Raw genomic sequence first — 15,638 nt, forward strand, 5'->3', positions numbered from 1 at the left:
AATATATATATATATATATATATATATATATATATATATATATATATATATATATATTTTAAGAGGACCGATAAGTTTGCCTGAATAAAGTGAAACAAAATAGGAACAAAAACAAGGAGTCAAGTTGTGATTAAAATAAATAATAATAATAAGAATAATATGTTAACTGATAAATAATAATAATAATAATAAATTAATAAAAATATTTTTAAATTTTATATTTTGTCTAAAAATATAAAAATAAATAAATAAATAAATTTTTTAACAACGTCCTTAAATATTAAAAAAAAAAACTTCAAAAATATATTTTGTTTAAGAAATACCTTCGAAATAGTTTCAAAAATAATTTATAAAATGTATATTAAAAAATACTTTGGTCTATATACTCACACTAATAATTGTTAAAATATTTATTTTATAAAGAATAAGAGCATTAATGCTATTTTATAATTATTACGAGTATTTTTTAAATTCATTGCCAATAACTATTTTGAACATTTTAAAAAAATTGAAAGATATTAATGAGGAGTGTTTTTAAAATACTATTAAAAATTAAACGGTATTTTTTAAACAAATTATTAAACAAAGGTAAGGGTATTTTTGAAAATTTCTAATATTATTTAAACTCTTAAAAATTTAAGAATATTTTTTAATATAAAATATAAATTTTATGGGTATTTTTTTTTAATAATAACTAAAAAAAGAAAAAGAAAAAAAGGAAATAAGAAATGATTGCACTTTACTGTTTTATGTGTCCCATTGGATCAGATAAAATTGGAGTTTCCCAAAGGTTGAAAATTTAATTTTGGACGGAACTGGGTTTTCTTATTTTATTATTACTAAAAATCAATATATATATATATATATATATAATGTATTATTGAAAATAAAAATAAAAAATGCAAAAATCTAGAGCCAAGCCAACTGACAGTGAAATCAGTCAGTTTTTGACCTCTCATTTATGGTAAATAAAAATTCACTGTCACCGTCACTAATTCTGGGTTCTGAGTGAGTGACTGTAACGGAGATGTATATTCTCCCATGCAGAAGCCTTGTGGTAATTAATTTCATGATCTGTGTTAGGGTTAAAATTTAATGACCAATAAAGGAAGGACCACGGAAAGTTAAATGCATTAATTAAAAACAGTAGTAACTTAACACAACAACAATCTAATTACAAATTTTGATAAACCCATTTATACAATTAAGCCTAAATTCAATAATCCCTCAAGAAATTACCATCCTCCGTTGTATCCTCCATGGTTCGAACCCAGGGCGGCGGATAAGCCCAGCAGCTCTCGCTTGAATCCATGAGGACAAATTCGTTATTGCCGATGGAGTGGTCGTAGTTGGTGCCTAGATTGGGGAGTTTGATGATCTCTGCGAGGTCGTCGGAATCGTCGGGGGCGGCGGAGGAAGCAGAGTATTGGGAAGGGTCCATGTGGGCGGCTTTAGCGGCAGCGGCTTGGATGTCGCGAGGGGCGAAGGAGGCAGGGCGGGGGAGGGAGTGGGCGAGTTCAGGGAAGTTGAGAATGGCGGAATTGTTGCCTTTGATGGATAAGGCAGCGACGTCGTGGGCTCTAGCGGCCATCTCGGGTGTGGGGAAGGTGCCGAGCCAAATGCGGGATTTCTTACGCGGCTCGCGGATTTCGGACACCCATTTGCCCCAAGCGCGCATTCGGACGCCGCGGTAGAGTGGGTGCTTGCTGGAATCTCGAACGCGCTTGCTGCTGCTGCTGCTGTTGCTGCTGGTGGGGCTGATGGATTGGGTTGGAGGCTCCTCTGTTTGTGACATTGTTGTGCTAAATTTGAGAGTCTCCGCCAGTTTTGGTGCATCATTTCTAAATGATGGGTATTTCTGCTGCTTCTTCTTGCTTCGCCTAGGGCGTGTAGAGTAGGGGAGAGGGGTCCCTTTCGGGTCTCAATTCATTTGTTTTCTTGCTTCTTCTTCCCACAGTCATGATCTCATGCCACCGTTCATTTATCGCTTATCTTCTCCTTGGGAAGCCCCAATTTCACGCTTCTTTTCTCTCCCCTATCCTTTTCGTAGTGTTACGTATCTTTGTCAGTCTTATGTGACTATTTACACACCCGTGTAAAAAATGATTTGTTTGTTCCCCTCTCCAATTGATATGGATGCCCACAAACCCATTATTTCACGATGGCACACAACAACCTTGACCTTGGTCTATCCTATCCTCTTCATTCATTCAAGTTCATCGTTCGTACATATTGTTCACTTTAGCCTGTTATGTATCGTCGTCAACCTTACGATTTTTAAAACATGTCTATTAGAGAGAAGTTTCCACACCCTTATAAAGAATGTTTGGTTCGTTCCCATCTCTAACCCATATAGATCTCACGTCACATCTTATTTCTGACTCAATTTCATGCTCAAAAACCCATTATTTCATGAATGAACACAACCATCTTTACCGGGTAAATCGTGATATTACATGCACAGTGGATACACACATGGCGACTCTATCTTTAGTACTACGACGAAGAGACCGACGACAAAAGAACCCATGTCGTGTTTAAGATAAATTTCGATTCATAGGTGTCTAATAAAACATATCAAATAACAACAACAACGTCATGACATGATCACATTACTTACTTCTCCCTTCTACAAATAGGGTCATTTCAGCATGATTTATTCAATTCTTTCAAGTATTTTTTAGTCATTTTCGCTATTATTAAAACGTGGTCTCGGTATCACAAATTTTTAATTGAATTTAGTAACGTCGTTGTTTAATCAATCATAAATCATCGGTATTATAAAATTAAAGCATATTCCATATAGTTAGATGAGAAGGATGTCTTATACGGCGGGTACGGCCAAATTGGCATATTTGCTTCATCAAGCTTATTTGGTACCCTTTAGGTGAGGTATCCCAAGTCCCAACCCATTTGTTTACTATAAAAAGAATAATAATTATTCATAATTATTTTACAAAGTGTTTCTTTTGTCTTAGAATGCTCTATTTTTAATTTTTTCACCCCAATTTTTGTAATCTATATATAAAATATATCCTCAACATGTCAATATTTTATTTTTTATAGTTTCATTATATCAAAATATTTCACATTATATTTTAAATCTTAGAAAAATAATATTAAAAAAATGTAATAAGAAACCGCCTTAAATAGATATAAATCTGTAGTGTACATGAGTTGAGTTGAAAAAATCCGACCAACTCAAAATTTTTTATGATTCAAATAACTAGAATAGAGTTCACAACCCAACCTAATCTAACTCAACCTTCTATTTTCCGGGTTGAATTGGGTTGTCGGGTTGTTTTTTTAATTATTAAAAAATTATACTTATACCTCATATACATAATAACTAAAATTTCATTAAACTCAAATGATTAATATCAGTTACAAAATATTAAATATTTTAAATTTTAGTAATAATTTAAAAAAAAAAAATTGGGTTGGAACCCTATTTTTTGGTTGGTCATCGGCCAGCTGAGTCCAATTTTGATTTTCTAAAATTCAACCCAACTAAAAAAAATCTAACGAACGTGATCATTTGAGTTGAATAGTTCAAATTGCTAATCCCACGTTAATTGAGGAGGAGAATGAAACACTATTTATAGTCGAAACTTTTGTTTGTCAGACCAGTTTTAAAGTCTTTAACTAAGTTAGAACTGAGAATCAAAAAATGACAATATCGGTTACAGTGGCCAGTGGTTACAATAAAAGTTTATTTAAATTTAAAACTCGAAATCTTATCCTAATGTGTGGGTTGGTCGTATATAAACACACACACCGGTGGAAGGCGGAACAAAATTGCCGGCAGAAGCAGAAGGAGACAGCCACATGGGACGTTCCGGCATGATGTTGATGTTTCCTGGTTCTTCCCCCACTCGCAGCCCTTCCATTTCCCTCTCCATTCATCCCTGCAAATCCAATCTCTCTTCTTCAATGGTGCTCTCTCTCTCTCTCTCTCTCTCTCTCTCTCTATATATATATATATATATATAATAATTAGAAATTAATGTGTTTATGAGCAGCCATTGATTCCGGGGAAGAAACTGAAACAGCAACATGTCCGGGTAGACATAGTTCAGAAGCTAAAAAATGGTTGCATGAAATTGGTGGATGCGTTTGTTGATACCGTGTTTGAATTTTCGGATCAAACCCTTCACCCAAATCAGGTAATTAATTTTGGGTGTTTAATTATTTTGTTGGGTTTCGTAATAAAAGTCCCACGTCTGCTAATTTAAGGATTGGTCATGAGTTTATAATTAACAAATACTCTCTCTATTGGAACCATAGCAAAATCACTCGAACTTATGCTCAAAGTAGATAATATCATACCGTTGTAGAGAGTCGTGTTAATTGTTGGGTATATTAATTATGAACAGAGTAACCTTGCGCCGGTTGAAGAGATCGGAGCGCCTGTTGCTGTGGCCGATATCCAAGGCACACTCCCACAACAATTTCCACAAGGAATCTTCCTAAGAAATGGTAAATTCTTTACTTTATAAATAATCATGGTCCTTTTCTTTAATTTTAATTCCTATAAGTTTTAAAGATTTGAAATTTATTTTTAATGTTAATAAAATTTCATTAATTTCTTCTCCTCGAATAACTTTTATTAAATAATATAAAATTTTTAAATTGAATTTGTTTCAAATGGGTAAGTTCTTTATTTAAATTTTTATTTTTATTAAAAAGAAGGGTAAAACAACTATTTATTTATTTTTTAAATATTTAATTAAAATTTGTATTTTATTTTCAATATATATATATACCTAAAACTGTATTTAAAAAAAAAAAATAGATTCAACTAGACGTATTTTCAATCAATACCAAACAAAACCTTTTTTTTGTTTGAATTCAAATAAGTTCGTAACCCAACCCAAATAGTGTGGGGTTGATTGAGTATTTTGAAAAATTTTAAACACGAATCTACAGGACCAAATCCATTATTTGGAGGACTAAAATGGACCCGATCAATGTTGGGAAGGTCGAGTTTCATATGGGTGGAAGGGGAAGGAATGCTCCACGCCATATACTTCAAGAAGAACATCAATGGCGAATGGCATCTGTATTACAACAATAGATATGTCCAAACTGACTCATTCCAGTTTGAAAAACACGTAAAAAACAGACCATCGTTCCTTCCTGCAGTGGAAGGCGACGCACTCGCCGTTGTGGCTGCCTTTGTTCTCAACTGGGTCTGCCCATTTTCCGTTCACTTTAGGCCTTCCATGTCCACAATCATTAAGACATTGACCAAGTGGCTATTAACTTGACAGCTTAGGTTTGGTGAAGTGAACAAAGACATGAGCAACACCAACGTGATTGAGCACTCTGGCAGGTTTTACTCCGTTGCTGAAAACTCTATGCCCCAAGAGATTGATATTATGAGCTTGCAAAGCTTGGGAGTTTGGGATGTTTGTCGTGCTTGGAATCGACCCTTTACTAGTCATCCTAAGGTTCGTCTTCAAATCTCTTTATTCATGTCTACGGGACCGGACAGTGAAATTTGGCTCATCTATGTTGTGCGAATAGAGCCAACATTCTCCGAGATCAGTTAGTAGAGATCAAGATCGGGTTCTAAAGTTTATTTATTTATTTACTATATATATATATATATTTTGGAGAAACAAAAACAACTTTTGTAGCTATCAAATGGGCCGAAAAGATGTTGACAAACGTGAGTGGATTGATGGAACGAAAATTGGCCATGACCAAACCCATTTTTGGGTATGGTTGCTGATCTTACGTGTCGGAATTATCGAACTTGAACATTCCTCACAACAATAGCAGAAAAGATCGATCATGGCTCGATTTTTTTGCGTTCGTGTTTCAAGTGACCTAATTAAGGTTTTCGAATTATGTTTCAACTCTTTTCCTTCCAAATTCAAGTCATAGTATTGTCTCGTAAAGGAAGATTAGAATATTGCCCCTAATACACAACAAAGAGTCGCCAATGGTACCTGACGTCTATATGTATAAAAGTTGGGTGGGGCAAGGAGTAGAACGAGGTCGAAGACATGGATGGGAATGTAATACCTGTCTCCTAACCCGTTTAGCTGATGAGAAAAAATTTCTTCCCGTTTTATCTTTCATTTCTTTTAGGTCGGGGTCGGGATCGGGGTCGGAGATGCGAATGAGAATGTAATCCCTCTCCATTGCCCCGATTTTGTTAATATTTCTCACTAAAATGGGAATTTCCCGCCCAATTTGAGTGGGTTCTCATAACATTCTTCTTCTCTCCCCATCGCAGAAAGCTCCGGACACCGGCGAACTGGTCATCATGGGCATCGCTCCAACCAAACCCTATATGGAAATTGGAATTATTTCTGGTCAATTTTGATTTCACTACGACGTTCTTCCGCAAACAATTTCTCTATTTCTACTCACTAAACTCTTGTTTTTGTTTATTTAATCGCAGAAGACGGCAAGCGAATGGTTCATAAAGTGGACGTCAAACTGAGTAGAAGTAGCCTCACCCACGAGATCGGCGTTACACGGAGGTAAACTCACCTGCTTTGCCTTTTAATTTCCTCAATAAACAGAGTGTTTTATTGTGTTATGTAATCGGAATTCAGGTTCAATGTGATTTTGGATTACCCCGTAACCATCGATTTGAACCGATTAATCAGAGGCGGATCGTACGTTTTTCTTCCTCTGAATCCAATTCATCTCTGTTTTATAGCGCAAATTAGGTTCCGAATTCTGAAATTCAAACAATCGTTGTGTTGTAGATTGATAAAATTCGAGAAAGAAGGGTACGCTAAAATCGGAGTGATGCCTCGTTATGGAGACGCCGATTCGATTCAATGGTTTGAAGTGAAACCTAACTGCACTATGCATCTATTCAACTGCTTTGAACACCAAAATGAGGTTAATCGTATTACCAAACTCAAGAAAAAGTTTAATATTACTGATTTGAGTTGCTGAAGAACAATATTATTAGGTTGTGGTGTGGGGATGTAGAGCTACTGATTCAATTATACCTGGACCTGAAAAGGGGCTCAACAAATTTGAGTGGTTCTCTCAGAGATTCAAACCAGTTCATGTAACTGATGAACAGAACGCTGAAGATGGGTCGTTGTTGTCTTGTGCTTACGAATGGAGGCTCAACCTCAAAACAGGGGAGGCTCGAGAGAGATTTCTAACTGGAAATCAATTTTCCATGGATTTTCCCTTCATAAACTCAGCCTTCACTGGTTTGAAAAACAGATATGGATACGCTCAGGTTCTTGACTCTGTCGCTAGCTCTAACTCAGGTACTACTTATCAACAAATTTCAATGCTTAGTAGCCACTCAAGAGACTAGACTTTGATGATGTGTGTGTAAGTTTTGACGAAGTAAGAGAAAAATAACAAGGATACTACCTAGATTGGTAAGAGTTTAAGATAAAAGTAAACCATTGCATTGTTATCCCTAACAAGTGGTATAGGAGTTATGTTCTTTATTTAGTCATGTCAATAGAATTCTTGAATGTCGAACAAAAAAAGCTGTGAGTATCGAAGTTGTAGTCATAATGAAGAGCTGTGATAGAGCTCTATTGGATTGACGGTGTGCTCCAGAGAAGAAGTTGACTTGAATAGTGCTGGAATGAATAGATGACTACTTTGTTTGAGGAGATGATTATTGGAGTCGTACGTTGTCTAAATAATGGAAAAATCAAGAGTATATAAGTAAAAACACTATCTTCATTGGTACGAGGCATTGCGGGTTCCCATAAATCAAAGTCATTAGAGCTTATGCTCAAACTTGATAATATCATACTATTGCGGAAATTCGTGCCCTAACATCTATATGGTCTTAAATTGACTCATAAACTTTGAAACTATCTTAGGTAGTTGGTTTGGTTTGGTGTAATAATGTTGTTTGATTTAGGGATGTTTAAATTTGGAGGCCTGGCGAAGCTACATTTTGAAGAGCCTCAAAGTGGTGAAGTTTCATTGGTAATTCCAACTCCCAATTACGAAAAACTCACCATCCTGCATAGTTTGTGTACATCTTTTAACTCCATGAAGGGTCCATTACAGCTAAAAGGTTCAGAAGAAGAGCCAATAAAAGTGGAGTACCATATGCTTGAGAACAACTCCTTTTGCACCGGAGCTTCCTTTGTGCCCAGAGAAGATAGCCTCCAAGAAGATGATGGTTGGATTATCGCCCATGTTCATAATGAGATCACCAATACGTCTCAGGTTAATTCCACTTCTTAACAGTTAACTCATTAATTTTGTTGCTTAATCAAGTTCTTAACCTCTCTCTTTTATATGGGTTCTTTTTTTTTTTTTTTCCGTCCATATCAGGTATATATAGTTGATGCAAAAAGGTTCAGCGACGAGCCAGTAGCCAAAATCACACTGCCACACAGAGTTCCCTATGGATTCCATGGTGCTTTCATGCCAATTTCATTCCACAAATAATGTATTCGTCGGATAAATGGTAACCATCTTGGTTCTGGTCCCTATTCCAGTTGTTTAGGTGCAAGTAGTAATTTATGTGATTACCTCAGTTCGATAACTAGATAGATTAGGATTGTGTTAGTTTTAGTCCCTATTTCAGTTGTTTAGGTGCCTGTAGCAACTTATGTGATCGTGTCAGTTCGAGCATAAATAAGGATCGTGTCAGTTTTGTCCCTATTTCAGTTGTGTAGGTGCAGGTAGCAACTTATGTGATTGTGTCAGTTCAAGCATAACTAGATAGATAAGGATCGTATCAGTTCTGGTCCCTATTTCAGTTGTTTAGGTGCAGGTAGTAAATTATGTGATCGCGTGAGTTCGAGCATAACTAGATAGATAAAAATCGTGTCAGATCCCTATTTCATTTATTTAGAGGCTTAGGAGAGTTACATTTAGAAGAGCCTGAAAGTAACAAATACAAATTTTCTTAGTTAATTCCATTTATAACTATGGAAAGTTACGTCCTTTCTTATTTCCAAGTTGATATATACCAGATAAAAACGACCCTTTCTAGTTCATTAATGGAAAGTTGCAGCAGCAAAAAGAGTGTCTACAAGAGCCATTAAAGGCGGTATCACATGTTAGAGAACAACTCCTTTTGCAGTGGTCAACTTCCTTTGTCCCTAGAGATGATGACCACCAAGAAAAGCTATGGATTCCATGAGGGCTTCCACGCTCATCTCATTCAACAAATAGTTAATGCGTACAATAAATTTTGGGTATAATCATCATAACTCCGGTCCCTATTTCAATTGTTTAGGTGCAAGTAGCAACTTTATAATTATAGCTCTTTAATATATTCATGGTATCATAATTAAATACAATACCAAAGCAACTCCTAGTTTAATATTCAATTTTTTTTTTATCATATACTTTGGGTTCAAAGAGAACAAACATTATATTTGATATTTAACGTAATTTAGGATGAAGTTGAAGGCAATAGAACAAAAGGTCGTGGGGGGGAAAGAGAGGAGATTAAAAAGTAGTAGCCAACACTATTGAGTAGAGCAATGTCTTTTTTCCTTGCCTTCCTCAACAAAATTCTCATTTAAATTATTATAGTATTTATGAACGAGAGGTTAAGTCATTAATGTGACTGGTCACCGCGCTGAATTCCCATGAGGACCTACCCTAAACAAGGTCGAAAATGAGAGAGGAAATGGGGAGAGATTTTTCTCCATTAAGTAAATAGGTCATCCCTACCTCAAATTCCCTCTCCCTACCTCACCTCACTTTTCACATGGAAGATGGGAAGATGAAAAACTAAGTTGTATAAAAATTATATTAAACCCATTATATTTATTAATCTATTTTATTTTTTATTTTTTTAAATGGAATTTGTCCACTAAAAAATTCTTTGAAAGGAGTATTTTTCTAAAAAAATAGAAAAAAAGTTTTTAGAAAAACCAATTCCTTTTGAAAACTAAATAAGAAATTTCACACGGAAAAAATTAGTGTAAGAGGGGAGAAGGGAGATTTTCCCTCCTCACTAAAAATTAATTAAATTAGTGTAAGAGGGGAGAAGGGATATTTTCCCTCTTCACTATAAATTAATTGTCACACCTGCATCAACAATAATAAAGATAAAAAAAAACCATCAATAATTATATAATAAAATACTTTTTCACTCGGGTTAAAAAGAATTATAAGATAGTTAATTTGAAAGAAAGGGACATGAAAAAAAGATATGAAGAGCAATAATGAGCTATAAACTACCAAAAAAGCACATAATTCAATACATTTTATGATTCAAACCAAACCCATTTAAAGAAAACAAAAATCCCCCAAATATATATATATATATATATTAAAATACATATTATATAATGTTCTTGTTAGTTATATACACTCAATGAGGCACATTAAGTGTGACATTAATTACCAAAATTTATTAATCAACTCCTTGTTTGCCGAGCATTAGCCACAGCTCGCGACAGCCACGCACTCCTCGCATCAACTGTTTCTTAAATACACATAACGCTCCTTCCTCCTCCGCCCATTATTCTCTGTCCCATTCCCATTCCCATGCACGCCAACGCCAACGCCAACGCCATGGCCTTCCATGCTAACAACTCCTTACTCAGCATAATGCTGGACGATGAAAAGCAAACGACGATGCCACAAAGAGAACGAGTAATGGGCGAGCAGCCGGGTTCGAAAGCGATGAAGCCGACCCCTCCGCCCAGCCCTGAATCGCCTTGGATGCTGTCTCCTTTACGGACCCCTTCGCCACTTTTGCTTCATCACTGCATAGCGTCGCTTCATCGTGGAGAAGGGAACATATACTCGATCGCTATTTCGAATGGCGTGGTGTTTACTGGCTCTGATAGCTGCCGCGTTCGTGCATGGAAGCAGCCCGATTGCATGGACCGTGGGTACCTCAAGGCTGCTGCGGGCGGCGTCTGGGCCATTGCTGCCTATGGTATATTTCCTTTCAAGCATGCCATTAGTAGCTACTCATTTAATAATTTCATGGACCAAAAGTGAGCTGAATTCACGTGTATAACAGGAAACATGTTGTTCACATCACACAGAGATTCAAGAATCAGAGTATGGAATTTCACAGCTTCACATAACCTGACATCCAAGAAGCTATGTTCACTCCCCAAAAGAACCTCTTTCCTGTTATTCTCCAAAACAGAGACCACCCATCTCCACAAAGACACCATATCCTGCATGGCTTATTACCACGCCCAGGACCTCCTCTACACCGCCTCCCACGACAAAACCGTCAAAGCCTGGCGGATCTCCGACCGAAAATGCGTTGACTCCTTCCTCGCCCATGAGGACAAAGTCAACTCCATAACAGTCAACCAAAATGATGGCTGTCTCTTCACCTGTTCCTCTGATGGAACTGTCAAAATCTGGCGATGTCTATACCGGGAGAACTCCCACACACTCACAATGACACTCAAGTTCCAAACTTCCCCTGTGAATGCTGTCGTTCTCAGCTCCCACTCTGACGGCGAGACGATCCTCTACTCTGGTTCCTCTGATGGGACAATCAACTTTTGGGAAAAGGAGAGGGTTTCTTACAGATATAACCATGGTGGGTTCTTGCAAGGGCATCGATTTGGGGTGCTGTGTTTGGCGGTGGTGGAGAGGCTGGTGTTGAGTGGGTCGGAGGATACGACGGTGAGGATATGGAGGAAGGAGGAGGGGGGTTGTTACCATGAGTGCTTGGCGGTGCTTGATGGGCATAGAGGGCCGGTCAGGTGCCTGGCTGGGAGCTTAGAAATGGATAACATGGATATGAGTTTCTTGGTTTATAGTGGGAGTTTGGATCAGTCGTTTAAGGTCTGGAGAGTGAAGGTAATGTTGGCTGAAGAAGAGAACAATGGTGGGGATTTGAAGATGAACAAGCTTTATGAGATGAGTCCTGTCCTGTCTCCTTCTTGGGTTGAGAAGAAGCTTCAAGCTTCTAACTATTAGAACAATATAATCCTTCATTTCAGTAGATGAAAAATGGTAATTGAAAGGCCCCAATTCATTGTTTGTCAAGAACTTGAAACTACAAGAGGATCTCAAATCTTTGATAGATTCTTGGGTAACAGCCAACAGAAGAACACAATAAACTCTAGAAAGCAGCTTCATGACATTCCTTCAATCTTTTAGGGTCAATCATTTCATGTAGGCACGAAAGTTCATCATATATTGTATCCCCTCAATCCACATCTGTTTTTCTCCTTTTCCATTGCATTCAAACTCTATTGTTCTATCTGTTGTTACTATACCAAAGTAAGCCCTCTGCTCGTCGCCGTCCGATTCCGTTTCCCGCTCGGGCCATGCTGCAACATCACAGTTCACACCTGAGATCACACCTGAAACAGAACATAGTTCATCAATATAGATGCAGAGATGGTTTGTTGTGTGTATGGAGCGTTGCCTTACACTTTTTGTTTTTGGTAAATGTTCCTGCTATGTGCCTGCTTTTCAATTTTGCCACGACCTGTATATAAACACATTCTACTTCTGAGTACTTATTTCCAACAGAAGGTTATCAGAGTGTAAAGAAACTTGCTGCATTGTAATATCAATCACAACTTCAAGTAACTTTTTCAACCATTTCTCGTCTTACCTGCCAATCAGAATTTATGCTGAAAGAAACTTGCTTCCAGTGGAGAACTCCTGCCACCACCATGTTTCGAATCTCAGTGAAATCAACACCAGAATTTGACAATGTGTAACATTATTCAAGCTAAAAATGCGTACTAACTGTATCATTTTGTTTATTTTTGGTTGTACCCAATACCTTTCCTTGTGCGTTTGAGAAGCTCTCCTCCTCTGGAAACAAAGTTAATAGCTATCAAGATGTTTGATTCTTTCCCTTCTTCTTCGACCTTATCCTCTCCCGCCCCAAAGTTTGTGCCTCCCAACCCTTTCTCAAGCCTTGACCTGAGGGTTGCAGCTCCTCTTAGAGCTGCACAAGTAAGCTAATCCTGTAAGTATTTTGTATCTTGCTTCATGAGTTCTGAATATTAGTTGCTTATGAAGTTTTCTTAGCACCTGTAGCTGCTCCTGCTGTTAGGGTCATGATATCTCCATTAGTTCTAGCATTGATGGCAGAGTTAACTACATTCAAGATGTGTTCATGGCTAGCTCCCATTTCCTCTGCCATCTCTATGCAATGAGATGCAACTAAAGCAGCTGCAGAAGCAATTGCTGCTGATGTCTTTGATGGCCATTTCTGATTACCTGATGATGTTTCTTGCGGCACGAGCGTTGCAATAAATGCTGCTACTGAAGCAGCAACACCTGCCACAGATACAGCTGCATGTAACTGAGCATTCTGTGTTCTGATTTCCTGCTTCTTCCTCTCTTTTTGATCCTTCATCCACCTCCCTAATGTTTTGTTGCCTCTCAATATGCTCTTATATAGCTGCAACAGAGAGAAAAAAATTGATGAATATGATAGACTTTGCTTCTTTTCTCCCATGTATGTGTGTGTGTGTTGAAGGAAGAATGCGACATACCCCATTTCCAAGTAGATGCTGATTGGAAAGGAACTCTGGATTCAATGCTTGGTGAAGTAATACTAGATCCTGCTCAAAATAAGAATGTGCAATTCAGAGAATTTGAGGGAGATTCCATACCAAAAAATATCAAGTTTACATAATTTATCTTTCCTCTGGTGTGTGTGTGTGCGCGCGCGCGAGATATTCAAAATAAAATACCTTCATTTCGTCACTTCCTCTTGGGGAAGCAGGAGGACTATCTCCACTGGGTAAGTGTGGACGTAGCTGTAACATTAAGAACATGGCCAGTTTATAAACAGAAAATACATGACTTAAAAAGGGAATTGAAAGCGGTATCTCACTGGTTCCCTCAAGACTGTGGAGTTTGAATCATGTGCTTCAGCACTAAGAAGCCCAACCACTGAATTTTGAACATGACTTGAAGCATTGGCAGTGGAAAGAGCTTTGGAGAGCTCTTTAGCCGAAAGGCTCCAGGATCTGCCAAGAAACTCCATGGACTCAATTGGAGTTTCAGGTAGAACACATGAACCCGGTAACCAACTTGCAGGGCCATTTTCATCAATGTTCTCCAGCCGAGTTGATGAACACTTAACGAAACATGAACTCACTGAAACCAATTCAACAAACACATCAAACAAGTAATCACTGGTTTAGGTTGGCCAAAATAATGATTAGAGTAATGTCAAGAGAAGTGACTATGCATGGCCTTACTTTCCTTATCTGAGTTGAGAGAAACGAGCATGACTTGTTCGTTCAGTCTTCAGAGCTCATTTGGGGTATTTAACAGAGAAAAATGAAATGGGAAGTCACGTTTTGGACCCGAGTTTCAAGATTCTCTCACTTTATTGAGGAAAATGAAAGCCAGAAAGAGGACACGAATTCTATTTACATACTAAAAAATGGCCCCATTTCAAGGTCGATAGTGCATTTGTTTTTGCTGCTTTTTGTTTTCCATTTAAACTGACATCGTCCATAAGCCATCTTCATGATTGCCATGGTTACTCATTTGTCTTTCACAGACTTTATCACAATGTAAAGCAAGAAATATTGTACATGGGTATCTGCATCCTTTGAATTTCAAAACAGAACTAAGAGAGTAGTAAAAAGAATGTCTACCTTATTTTGCTAAAAACTTCAATCTTAAAAGGAGTCCCACCTAATTTAGAGAATGATCATGGATCTATAAATAAAAAATACATCTATATTAGAATGAGACATTGTGAGGAAACTCAAAGCAAAGTTACGAAAGCTTATACTCAAAGTGGACAATATCATGGTCGTGATTCTTAATATTTTCCTTCCATCCCAATTGTTTCTTTATTGTAAACTTTTCTCGAAGATTAACCATACTATTATCCACTCAAAAAACAAAGTAAAGGGTCCAAGGACTTTCGTCGAACAGTTAGCCTGCATTAGCAAAAAAGCGCCAGACCTAGCCTAGAAAAAGAAAATCCCATATCTTTTTCTTATAGGGCATGAACTTTTACTGCAGATAAACATCTAATGATTGACAGATCCACATTTATACCATACACACCAACACAATATACTACTTTAACGAAGCTTTTAAACTGTGCGACATTTAAAAATGGTGAGAAGGGTAGTGGATTGGTGTGCCATACCTTTTGGTTTGTTTGAGAGGCACGGGGAATCGATAATTATGATAATCAGAAGGATAATCCCAAGGATGACGTCTGTGTGTAATTAAAAATGAGAGGAAGTGGTAAAGAGAAAGCAAAAACATGAGACCCACCATGGGAGACGCCATCTTTTCACTTTCCAACTTTCATAATTGGTGCTGTAATGGATAATCATGAAAGCGGCACATATATATATAGTGGCACTATCCCTAGTGCCTCCTGAATCTCAGGCACTCAACAATAAGCATTAGTGTTATTATCGAATCTAACCTGTTTCCCCCCCTTAATCTATTTGAATGCGGTGCCACTCCAATTCATTACTTTTTTTTTTTTTCTTTTTTTTTTTAAGATAATGTAGAAAATGTTTCGAAACCTTTCGATAAAAAAGATTGAGATTAAAATCTTTAATTTTGCTAAAGAGACGACTTAAAGATTTATTAACTTCAGCTAACAAGTTCTTACGACAGGAGAGTAAAATAGTAATTGTGAGATCCTACGTGGATTGAAGAAAAGAATGAAACGTTTTTTTATAAGTGTGTGAAAATCTCTCCCTAATGAACGCGTTTTAAAACTGAGA

General features: G+C 37.2%; 4 protein-coding genes across 9 annotated transcripts; 2 read left to right on the forward strand and 2 right to left on the reverse strand.

Moving 5' to 3' along the window:
• Nucleotides 1–1,112: 1,112 nt before the first annotated feature.
• Nucleotides 1,113–1,949, reverse strand: LOC111446782 (dehydration-responsive element-binding protein 3-like). The gene has a single exon (XM_023085731.1). The coding sequence runs from the start codon at nucleotides 1,793–1,795 to the stop codon at nucleotides 1,217–1,219; it is 579 nt and encodes a 192-aa protein (XP_022941499.1). The 5' UTR covers nucleotides 1,796–1,949; the 3' UTR covers nucleotides 1,113–1,216.
• A 1,884-nt stretch (nucleotides 1,950–3,833) lies between these two features.
• LOC111445898 (carotenoid 9,10(9',10')-cleavage dioxygenase 1-like) lies at nucleotides 3,834–9,292 on the forward strand. Of its 3 annotated transcripts, none has more exons than XR_002710942.1 (14): nucleotides 3,834–3,936; nucleotides 4,023–4,166; nucleotides 4,377–4,479; nucleotides 4,930–5,192; nucleotides 5,274–5,453; nucleotides 6,248–6,326; nucleotides 6,416–6,497; nucleotides 6,573–6,635; nucleotides 6,729–6,867; nucleotides 6,941–7,253; nucleotides 7,871–7,938; nucleotides 8,023–8,184; nucleotides 8,293–8,586; nucleotides 8,671–8,788. XR_002710942.1 is itself a non-coding variant. In XM_023084431.1 (14 exons), the coding sequence occupies exons 1-13, from the start codon at nucleotides 3,844–3,846 to the stop codon at nucleotides 8,407–8,409; spliced, it is 1,806 nt and encodes a 601-aa protein (XP_022940199.1). In that variant the 5' UTR covers nucleotides 3,834–3,843; the 3' UTR covers nucleotides 8,410–8,428; nucleotides 8,940–9,292. The 3 variants fall into 3 exon arrangements, 2 of the variants coding, with proteins under 2 accessions (XP_022940199.1, XP_022940198.1); XM_023084431.1 differs by lacking the exon at nucleotides 8,671–8,788 and adding an exon at nucleotides 8,940–9,292 and having other exon boundaries at nucleotides 8,293–8,428; XM_023084430.1 differs by lacking the exon at nucleotides 8,671–8,788 and having other exon boundaries at nucleotides 8,293–8,623.
• A 1,409-nt stretch (nucleotides 9,293–10,701) lies between these two features.
• On the forward strand, nucleotides 10,702–12,000 carry LOC111446752 (protein JINGUBANG-like). The gene has a single exon (XM_023085695.1). It carries the CDS (start codon nucleotides 10,960–10,962, stop codon nucleotides 11,875–11,877), a length of 918 nt encoding a protein of 305 aa, XP_022941463.1. The 5' UTR covers nucleotides 10,702–10,959; the 3' UTR covers nucleotides 11,878–12,000.
• LOC111446751 (VAN3-binding protein-like) lies at nucleotides 11,918–15,341 on the reverse strand. 4 transcript variants are annotated; one of them, XM_023085693.1, is made up of 11 exons: nucleotides 15,044–15,341; nucleotides 14,538–14,577; nucleotides 14,133–14,441; nucleotides 13,763–14,028; nucleotides 13,620–13,685; nucleotides 13,419–13,487; nucleotides 12,952–13,324; nucleotides 12,698–12,865; nucleotides 12,524–12,573; nucleotides 12,337–12,394; nucleotides 11,918–12,266 (listed from the first exon to the last, which is right to left on the reverse strand). In XM_023085693.1, the coding sequence occupies exons 3-11, from the start codon at nucleotides 14,161–14,163 to the stop codon at nucleotides 12,067–12,069; spliced, it is 1,281 nt and encodes a 426-aa protein (XP_022941461.1). In that variant the 5' UTR covers nucleotides 14,164–14,441; nucleotides 14,538–14,577; nucleotides 15,044–15,341; the 3' UTR covers nucleotides 11,918–12,066. The 4 variants fall into 4 exon arrangements, with proteins under 4 accessions (XP_022941461.1, XP_022941460.1, XP_022941459.1 ...); XM_023085692.1 differs by lacking the exon at nucleotides 14,538–14,577 and having other exon boundaries at nucleotides 14,133–14,489; XM_023085691.1 differs by having other exon boundaries at nucleotides 14,133–14,577.
• Between the last annotated feature and the right edge of the window lie 297 nt (nucleotides 15,342–15,638).

Source organism: Cucurbita moschata, unplaced genomic scaffold (assembly GCF_002738365.1).
Source record: "Cucurbita moschata cultivar Rifu unplaced genomic scaffold, Cmos_1.0 Cmo_Scf00008, whole genome shotgun sequence".
NCBI lineage: Eukaryota > Viridiplantae > Streptophyta > Magnoliopsida > Cucurbitales > Cucurbitaceae > Cucurbita > Cucurbita moschata.